Source organism: Thalassophryne amazonica, chromosome 12 (assembly GCF_902500255.1).
Source record: "Thalassophryne amazonica chromosome 12, fThaAma1.1, whole genome shotgun sequence".
NCBI classification, from domain to species: Eukaryota; Metazoa; Chordata; class Actinopteri; order Batrachoidiformes; family Batrachoididae; genus Thalassophryne; species Thalassophryne amazonica.
The window spans coordinates 52752873-52763719 of NC_047114.1; the positions used below are offsets into that span (position 1 = coordinate 52752873).

The window sequence follows — 10847 nt, forward strand, 5'->3', positions numbered from 1 at the left end:
TTTACAGCCAATCCATGTGATGAGAATCAGTGATCTGGACTCAAAACTAACCGGTATCGGAATCTGCAGCATAAAACCTGATCGGAGCATCCCTAATTTAAACCTTACCCATATGAAGTACCTTGGGGTGACTTATGTTGCGATTTGGCGCTGTCTAAATAGAGTGAATTAAACTCAATGCCGCCATGCTTGTGTGGCAAATCTGTCATGATTATGATGTAGAAGCTCTCAGCCAACTGGCACCCGATGCTCAAATTAAAAATTCAATGACCCAGTCACCACTGCACAACAGATAAACCCGAGTGGACCCAGACCATCTTTTTAGGGGGCAGTCATAAAATATTGGCTGGACAATCAATACAATACTCTCCTGTAAATCTTATACAGCAGGGCTCACCAAGCCTGCTTCTGTTTATTACCAGCCCTGCATGACTTCCATGTGTACCTGCTGCAACCACAGGAGTCTGCCGTTTCCTAGCTCTTGGCTGGCTGTGAACACCTGACTGTTAATTAGCAGTGGATGGAGCAAGGAGTGGTGGAAAACACACAGGGCAGGTGATCTTCAGAAGCAGCTCTGATGAATCCTGCTATACAGTATAGGAATTCCAATAAGGTCCTAAGCCACTTAAGGGTGCAGACTAATTCAGTGCACTGAGCACATACAAACCAGAAATAGTACAAACACACAGATGGATGGGAGCTTTCACTGGAGTAGAACTATACACACTTCATCACTGATATTATGGACAAAACACATGCAATTTATAGTCATGTGTCTGCCAGTTGAAAACCTTTAAGTAAAAGACTATCGGAAAATCAAAGCCAAAACGCTTATTTTGTGTTACGTTAAGTTTAAAAGAAGTCCCTATGCAATCTTAAAACAACTATTCCAGTAACAGAACTCAACACTTACCAAAAGCTGTGCCCGCATTTAGTCATGTGTGCCTCTTCAATCATGTCGAAGCAAATGGGACTGAAAAAGCAGGACAAAGACGGTTGCCACCAGTTAAAAATAAATACATCTTCTCAATAAGAAATCTGAAAGTAAACTTCAAATATATCAGAATAAACTGATTTGCATGGTACTAAAGCTTCCATCATCTAGCCATGTTGAATACAAAGTCATTATAAACTGTTAAATGGGTTACCACATGACAAAAGTCACTCAACTAAAATTAAATAGAATAATCTGCAGAGGAGCACTTCTGGGTGTGACGATTTACCCACAATGACCCAAATATGACTAAATTAAGTACTTTTATTTATTTTTGGAAATGCGCTCCGTTCTCAAAGCGGTATATTAATAGACAGAGCTCTCTCTCTCTTTCCCTCCCTCCTTCTGTCTCTCTGTCTGTTCAGAATGCTGAAACAATAAACAAGGAATGTTAAAGTATTTCTGTGAGTACTGATAATTTTTTTTTTTTTGGGGGGGGGGGGGGGGGGGGGGGGGGACATACAACGGACTCTGAGCTTTGATATCTGATGTTACAAGCCCTGACAAGGCAGCAGTGCGTCCCGCTGTACGTCTACAAAGGCGAGTGCCATTTGCTTTTAATGTACTGTTTTGAGAAAATAAAAAGTATTTCATTTAGTCACATTTGGGTCAGTCGTTGGAGTCAGTTTGGGTCAGTCTGGGTAAATCATCGCAGCCGCACCTCTTGGACTCAAAAAAATTGTTTGAAGTGCTCTTTGGACAGGATACTTTATAGAAACAACCAAGAATTACTCCAAGGCAATCTCATAACAAATCTGGAGCTAACTACGTAGATATATCACTAAAAGACCCAGTATTTAAGTAAAGTTGAGGCTGTGGCCCGCTCAGTTTCCTAATGAAATGAAGTAAAAGAGTAAAAAGCGTAAAACAAAACTATACCAGTATGCTAGCCATACGAAAGGGAAAATAAGTGCGTCTTAAGGCTGGACTTCAAAGTCCCCACCGAATCCGACTGTTTTATTGACGCAGGGAGATCATTCCGCAGAACAGGGGCACAATAAGAGAAAGCTCTGTGACCCGCAGACTTCTTATTCACCCTAGGGACACAAAGTAGTCCTGCACCCTGAGAACGCAAAGCCCGGGCCGGTACGTAAGGTTTAATTAGGTCAGCTAGGTAGGGAGGTGCCAGTCCGTGAACAATTTTATCAAATAGTAGCAGAACCTTAAAATCTGATCTCACTGGCACAGGAAGCCATTGAAGGGATGCCAAAATGGGTGTAACGTGGTCGAACTTTGTACTTCGTGTTAAAAGTCTGGCTGCAGGATTCTGAACCAATTGGAGAGCCCTAATGCGGGACTGCGGTAAACCAGAAAATAGAACATTACAGTAGTCCAATCTAGAAGAGATTAACACATGGATCAGGAGCTCAGCATCAGCCCTAGACAGGATGGGATGAATCTTTGCTATATTTTGCAGGTGGAAAAAAGCAGTCCTCATAATATTTCTATTGTGGAGGTCAAAGGACAATGTAGGATCAAAAATTACCCCAAGGTTCCTCACTTTGTCAGTGTGATGTATGACACACAAGCCTAGGTTAAGCATTAGCTGGTCAAACTGATACCGATGTCTCACTGGACCAAGAACCATCATTTCAGTCTTATCAGAGTTTAAAAGTAGGAAGCTTCTGGACATCCAACGTCTCACTGATGCAAGGCAATCTTCTAAGGATTTTATGCGAACAAGATCACCAGCAGTTATCGGCATGTATAAGTGAGTATCATCAGCATAGCAGTGAAAGGTAATCCCAAAATGCCGCAATATGTGCCCAAGGGGCGCTATATAAAGCGAGAAAGGCAGGGGGCCTAAGACAGACCCCTGTGGAACCCCAAATTTCATGTCACTAAGGTTAGAGGTAGTGTTACTGTACAAAACACAGTGAGAACGACTGGTCAAGTATGATGTCAGCCATATAAGGGCACTCCCAGTAATCCCAAAATGATTTTCCAGCCTTTCAAGTAGAATATGATGATCCACGGTATCAAATGCAGCACTGAGATCTAACAGCACCAGAACCAGTGGTGCCTGAATCCATCGTAAGCAGAAGATCATTCACCACTTTAGTGAGAGCCGTCTCTGTGGAATGATATTTTCTGAAAGTAGACTGCAGTGGCTCAAAGAGATTATTCTCAGTAAGATAGCCCATGAGCTGCAGTGACTGTCAGGACGGGCGGGAGCCCGTCACCAGGAGCGGTTGGACCCGCAATACAGACTCCCAGACTTGACTTAGGTGTAAGAGAAAACATGGTCTTTATTTCAGGCAAAGGTTCAGTACACGTGGTCAGTCAGTGTGGCAGAAGTACAAACAGGATCCGGCTGAGACGTAGTCACAAATGAGCAGGGTTCAGAGGCACGAGCAATACCAGACATCCAGGATAAGGCAAAAGGCATGGTCAAGGTAACAGAGCAAGGTTCCAAAACACGGCAAAACAAAAAACAGGACTGTAATGGGCGCTGGAAAGTGTGCTAAGACAACAATCTGGCAGTGAGCTGTGAGTTTGTGGAGGCTTAAATAACGGAGTAAACGAAGTGCATGTATAGACTGATTGGGTAACAAGGTGCATGTGTGGAGGGAAGATTCTAGAAAGGGGGTGTGGCTAGTGGACAAAGAGTAAGCACTGTGCAAGATAGTGAAGGAAGGGGAACACAGAGTGGAGTGATGTAATAGACAAAGACACATTAGCTAGCGGCAAGAGTGTGAGTGAATGGAAACACAAAGCAGACATAAGATGGAAGACAAAGACATGGAGCAGGTGTAGTGAAGTGAAGTAACATAAATAATAACTGGCCATGAGACGAGAAGACTTGATGGGAGGTGCGGAGTGGAAACAAATGGCAAAAGCAGAACTGAGCTACAATGGGAATCACTGGACAGAATACAATACAATGACAATCCAGGCATGAACATGAGAACTAAAAGAAGACAAACATAAAACTAAGCTGGACTGACTAAGAAAACAGAGTGGTAAAACAAACCAAAAACAAAACAGACTGTAATGAAAACTGACACCAAAGCACAACAGATAATATAACAAATGAGAAGGACAAAATAAACAAATGGTAAACAATGAAAACACAAACTGGCTGAACAAAATAAGAACAAAACTGGACAATGGCTAAAGTAAAAAAGTAGCAAAGAAACAAAGTGACAAAGCAAAATAGAACATAGCAGAAACACATGATGAAAATAAGCCATTAATAAATCAAAGCGGGAACAGAGGATGCCACAGAGAAAGGGGCAAAAAAGGGATCAAGGCCTGGAACAGGGCTGGTCATGACAGCGACACCACTTTTCCCAGAATTTTAGAGCAAAATGATAGATTTGATAATGTCGGATAGCTTTTCAATACACTAGGGTCAAGATTAGGTTTCTTGAGTAACGGTTTAATCACTGCAGATTTGAAACATTTAGGAACAGATCCAGAAGTTAATGAAAGATTAATCATTTCCAGCATGGTCGGCCCAAGAGCGGGCCACAGGTCCTTAAACAGTTTTGTTAGTATAGGCTCAAATAAACAGGTTGTACTTTTTGTTGACATTACGAGTTTCGTCAGCATGCCCAGTGAGATACTATCAAATTCTGTAAATCTAGGTAATACCTCAGTAATGGCGCCCACCTCAATAGCAGGGCGTAGTGCCTGGGTTAGGGCATGTTGGGATATGTTTAACCTAATGTCTTTAATTTTCTTCTCAAAGTAGTCCAGGAAATTTTGTGCTGTAAAAGGAGAGCGAACTACAGGTAGTTGTCCATGAATAAGTGTTGCCACCGTGTCAAACAAGAACTTTGAGTTATGCTTGTTTTTGTAGATCAGAGTAATAGGTCCGCTTTGTAGGCAGTAATGCATGCGTATAGTCTAACATAGCGTCACGCCACGCAAGGTGGAAAACTTGTCATTTTGAACGATGCCATTTCTGTTCTAGACCTCTTGAGGTCACGCAGGTAATCACTGAACCAAGGTGACTGTGTTTTGAGGGAGCACGGTTTTAACACACGTGGCACAATCATGTCAAGTGTAGTTTTGAGCACTGAGTTTAAACTATCCACAAGACTGTCTACTGATTGGGTATTTGCCAAATGTGAGGCTAAGACATCAGGCAGTTTAGCTTCAAATTCAGTCTTAGTTGAGGAGTTGATGCATCGCTGTAGTGATATATAAGGTTGTTGTTCCACTAAACACGGCAGCGAAACTGTAAACTTAATAAATGAGTGATCAGAGACCACTGATGTAAGAGGCATGATTTCAATATTCATGACAGCAATACCACGCGCGAGAACCAAATCCAGGGTATTTCCACTAATGTGCATCGAGTCCCGAATGCATTGCCGAAATCCATACTTGTACGACCTGTGTCGTGCAGTAGACTAAACTCGCAGCATAACAGTCTGTTACGCTGTTATAATAAAAAAATTACACTGCAGTTGGGCCGTTGCGCTGTTTTTAAGGGTGTGTAATGGGAAAATTTTCATTTCTCTACATTGATTGTTTATTCAACTTATATCAAAGTCATTTAAAGATGTCAGTGGTGACTCACCTTTTCTGCTGAGTAAAGTCTGTAATTAAATTGATTAAACTCTTTTTCTGCTGTTGCGGGCAGGAGCGAGAATCATCCACCGCTTCACATAGACAGTCTAGTCTTTATTCATTCGCCAATGATCACAGCCATGTACCACAACTATAATCCTATATTAATGTGCATTTTTTGTGCGCCAGCCAATGACGTGGTTCTCTGCTGTGGACTGGAACAATAATATCTCCCACAATCTCTGGTTCGTAAACTTTAGTTACTGTCCCTCATGAAAATAATAATAATAATGATGATAATATCCTCCACTTCGTGTGTGTGTGCGTGTTGCGGGATTTGCTGCGGCTCTCTGCCAAGTAAAGTTGGAAAGACAGACCATTCCGCAATCAATAACGTCAAAGCAAATTACATTTTAAATCAAATAACACCTCTTTCCAAATGTTGTAAAACAGACAGACGTACTACAACCGACCAAAACTGTTTTTCCCCAAAATGAGACGTCTCCGTTCCATCGGGGAGAACTTATCCTGGTGTCAAAGTCTCAGCGCTCCAGGTGAAAGGACTGTAGGGGAGACCGGGGCCAAAGTAACATTTTACATTTACATCCCTCAAACACTATTGCCTGCATTTTGAGGGTCAAATTTTGTTACAGTCTTACTTTAAAGCCAAAAGAAACTAGGCAACAGTCTAGGGCTGAAATGATTAATCGAGTAATTTGAATAATTTGATTACAAAAAATGTTCGAGGCAAATTCTTTGCCTCAAAGCTTCGTTTAAAGCTGTAGTACATATGCCAGGCCTGTAGGTGGCACTGTAATGCTCCCACAAAAAAAAACAATAAGACCGTAGAGCATGCCCATAACTAATGTAAGCGCTAATCAATGTAGCAAGCAATGCTTCAAGTTTACAAAGCCACATGCTGAGTAAAATAAAGCCTTTTAAGAGAAAAGGTCTGTGCTGATCATCTGAAACTGACTTATTATGCATTTAAAGTGAACCAGTGCGTTTATAATTTTTAAAATGTGGTTTGCTCCACTGGCTGCTCTCCACCTCTGCAGATGAAAGGAAGCGCACTTTAAATTAATCATGTTTAACTATTTAAAAAATGCCTATATTCAGATTTGATAAGAGTTTTTATCAACAGGCTGTAGAGTTAATTCATCAGTGCAGCTGTTGTGGAAATGTTGCACTCCACAGCCGTTTTTTTTTTAAAGCTTTGTTATTCGCCAAGTATCCACAGAAAACACAGGATTTGACTTTGGTTTGAGCTGCTCTGTACGGCATGTATAAATATACACTAAACACTGAATAAATCACAGCAACAAAAAGTGCAAATGAAATGTGCAATAAGAAAAAAAAAAAAAAAAAAAAAGAATGTCCTGTCCACAGACTGCCTGGGCTTATGGTTTGGCAAAGCTCCAAAACTCTTCATAATGTGAAAAAATAAATAAATACCTAAACAGAGAAAGAGGGAACATCCTAAAGTTAAAAATCTGCATGATGGCACAGTGACATTGTGCCACTGCTTAAGTTTAAAAATGCTAACGTACTTTTTTTTAATCCGATTACTCGATAAAATAATTGATGGAATACTCGATTCCAAAAATATTCGATAGCTGCAGCCCTACATCAGTCCAAAACACAGAAGAGTGTAGAAATGTGTGTCACTGCACAGGAGCATCAGAACTGCTACTTTATACACAGCAGTTTACTACAGAAAATCAATACAAACGTTTAGATTCATTTCTGATTACTCTACTTTTTGAAGTAAAAAAAACAACAAAAAAAAACAAAACACACACACACACACCAAAGAAGGCCCTTTATATACCCACAAAGCAAAAGCTTGAGCGTGGTCGAAGCCTAAGCTGTCCTAAGCTGGTTTCACATTGCAAGAAGAACTACATCTTCCAACAAAAGGAGGACAGTTAGTCGCCCAACATCTATGTCAAAGGCAGTAGCTCTGCATCATGCATTCAAATATCTGGAGGAAAATGATGATGAGACCATAACACCCCAGGAGTTGCATCAACACATGATCACAAGCAGTGGGCTGGATGAAGCAGATGTGTACACCCAAAAGCAACTGAAGAGAGAATTGGAAAAAATATGGCTCCAGAGTAACGATAACAACAGTGAGAAATCTTCCAGATATTGTTACCCTCACATCAAATGTAAACTCACCATTTCACTCCCAGACATCATGCCATCTTCCTGCAGACAGCCAAGATCATCAACGTCAACACCCTACAAGAACAACTAGACCCTGACCTTGTGGCCTCAATACTCTTCCTACACGCTGTTACAGGGTGTGACACTGTGTCAAGGCCTTACATTATAGGGAAGGTGATGGCAATGGGAAAATTCGATCACATGAAGGACCACGCCAGAGTATTCATTAAGCGTGATCACAGCCATGAAGTTGTCAACAGGCATGGTCAGGCCATACTCTAAGTCTGGTTCACTCTGGTTCCATTTCATTACATTTTAGCCCCATTTCGTGATTATCAGTCCCCATTTTGCCCCATTTCGTATTTTAGTATGGCCCGTAGAAAAGTTAGAGTCTGAGATATCTACCATCATATTAAAATTATTGTATAATTGTCAATCTAGATAACAATTTGATGACTTAAGAAATGCCAGAGAAACAAATTAAGACATGTTAGTTGTTTTGCATGCTTCATTTTTGAATTTGTATTATTTCAACAGGAACTTTCATAGTAAAGTGCCATAATCACTTAAAAGATTGAAAATGAGATGCAAACATAATTAGAAATGACTTTCCTGGCATTAAAAACATAGGTATAGACACTTCATTTGCATTTCTTGCTTCAATAGCAAGTAAATTAAAGTTTTTAGTTCGGCAGCGGCCATCTTGGATTTTCAGGAATTTAAGGTATGAGCACTTCACAGATGTTGGTAGATTTTTTTTTTTTTTTTATCTAAGCTAGTACAACTGATTTCCTACCCAGAAAAAGTTGAAAAAGCTTTTTTTTTTTTTTTTTTTGGCAATTTTGTCCAACCATCAGAATTTATTTACTGGACTATAAGACCTCACAGACGAAAGTGCCCGGATGTGCGACCGACTCAATTATCTAAATGTCCAACATCTGTTGTTCTCGGTGTTTTTTGAGGACACTAACAATGTTACATGTGCTGGACTTCCAAAACAAATCAAATTCAGGAGCAGAGACCCCAGTAGTAAGGCACAGCAAACTCACCAGACAAAATCATTGCTTTTATCTTCGTACGAATTCAGGAGGCCGTTGTAGAGGGGTGTTTGATGGAGAGTCTTCTTTCTACTCCCGCCCGACGACGCAGAAGCTCTGCCCAGCGAAGCCAAGCCGCCCCTGGACGACTGCACGGCGGCTAAAGTGGGCACGGACAAGACGCCCTCACTGGCTACTGAAAGGCTCCGGGAAGGCACGATGTTTGTAGAACTGTTGCCGTTAGCGCTTACAGCGCCTCCCGGCATGTTGCTACTTGGGCTGGACACAGAACTGGTCCTACCTGCGCTTTGCTGTGGCCGGTTGCTTGACATGATCCAAAACCGACGAGAAACTCCGCGAAGTCGCTGCGCTGCTGTTCAAAGCATCCGGACACCGCTGCTGTTTAGCTAGCTAGCTAGCATCCTGGAAGAAAACACTAACACCCCAAAGTCCTGTGTTTAACTTTGGCGTGTCTTTCGCTTCTGTCACTGACACTATTCGAGAGTATCGTTATCGCAAGGAGAGTTTAAAAACACAAGCACTGAGACAACTGACAATACAGGCGTTATTTCAGGAGATTAACCAACCAGCCGCTACTAGCTATAAAGAGAAAACCAGATTACCCAACCACAGACTCTCACAGGATTTCAAACACCGCCATCTAGCGAGTAGGGGTTTAATTGCATAACAGCTGCAGCTGAATTTTGGATTTTCTGTGGTCCAAGGGCCATCCATATTTCTGACAGAATTTTGTGTTGGGCTACAAGGAAAATATAATATAATACAATTCCTGATTGTCTGTTTGTTTGTTATGTGTTGCACCAGAAGAATGCAGAATATATAAAATACAATGGTTTCATATTCGTGTGTCCTCCCGACAAGTGATAATTTGTTAATGAAATAGTTTGAAACATTACAGTGATTTATGAGATTCTTTGTGCAAACATGCTGGAGCACTCAAGATGAATTGAAACACTCTCAGGTTGTGCATGAATTTGATTAAAAATATTTCATGCAAATTATTAAATATGTAAAACGGATGACTTATTTAAAAATTATGAAGAAGAGTCATCATCATCATCACCCCACTCCAGCCATATTTCTCCATGTAATGCAGAGTTGTGTCAGGAAGCGCATCTGGCGTAAAACGTGCCAATTTAACATGCAGATCCACACTGGATTTGGTGTTGCAATCCTGAATGCAAAACAAGGGAGCAGCCAAAGGGACTTATTTTTATTATTATTACTGCACTTTAAGGTGAAAAAATTTCAAATGCTTAACACAATAAAGCAATAAAACATGCAAAGGTTTTTTTTTTTTTAATTAAACATTCATGAAAATAGATTGCTAATCAAAATACCAACTACGGTGCATCCAGAAAGTATTCAGTGCCTCACTTTTTCCACATTTTGTTATGTTACAGCCTTAATCCAGAATGGATGAAATTAATTTTTCCCTTGAAATTCTACACACAATATCCCATAATGACAATGTAAAAAAAAGCTTTTGAGACTTTTGTAAACATATATAGAGCCTTAGACTGTCCACAATAAAAGGCCACTCTGAAAGGTGCAGTTTTGTTTTATTGGGGGGGATACCAGTCAGTATCTGGTGTGACCACCATTTGCCTCATGCAGTGCATCACATCTCCTTCGCATAGAGTTGATCAGGTTGTCAATTGTGGGCAATTTCAGAGTGGTCTTTTATTGTGGGCAGTCTAAGGCACACCTGTGCACTAATCATGGTGTCTAATCAGCATGTTGATATGGCACACCTGTGAGGTGGGATGGATTATCTCAGCAAAGGAGAATTGCTCACTATCACAGATTTAGACTGGTTTGTGAACAACAACAAGGTTCAGACATCCAGATGCTGCCAGCTCCTGACCAACACTGCAGTCCTGTTGGTGGCAGTAATGCTCCATAGAAGCTGGTTGCCAACCACCATTAAACACGAAGAAGAAGAACAGATGCTGCCAGATCTTTCCGTCTCCATTGTGGTACTGACAACGAGGCCTCACCTCTGAAGTTTTTTTTTTTTCATGTTTCGGATTTTTGATCTTTGTCTTCCTGAAACTTCTGCTTACCTCCTCTCTCTGTGCTTCAGATCCACCACACCTGGT

General features: G+C 41.0%; 1 protein-coding gene across 1 annotated transcript in view; it reads right to left on the reverse strand.

Moving 5' to 3' along the window:
* The window catches only part of cop1 (COP1 E3 ubiquitin ligase), a 66873-nt gene extending 57519 nt beyond the window's left edge, over window positions 1-9354 (reverse strand). The window contains exons 1-2 of the mRNA XM_034183248.1: window positions 8737-9354; window positions 914-973 (exon numbers count right to left, since the gene is read on the reverse strand). Of these exons, the coding sequence (XP_034039139.1) occupies window positions 914-973; window positions 8737-9056 (380 nt within the window). The 5' untranslated portion in view covers window positions 9057-9354. The remainder of the gene's footprint in view (window positions 1-913; window positions 974-8736) is intronic.
* Window positions 9355-10847: the final 1493 nt, after the last annotated feature.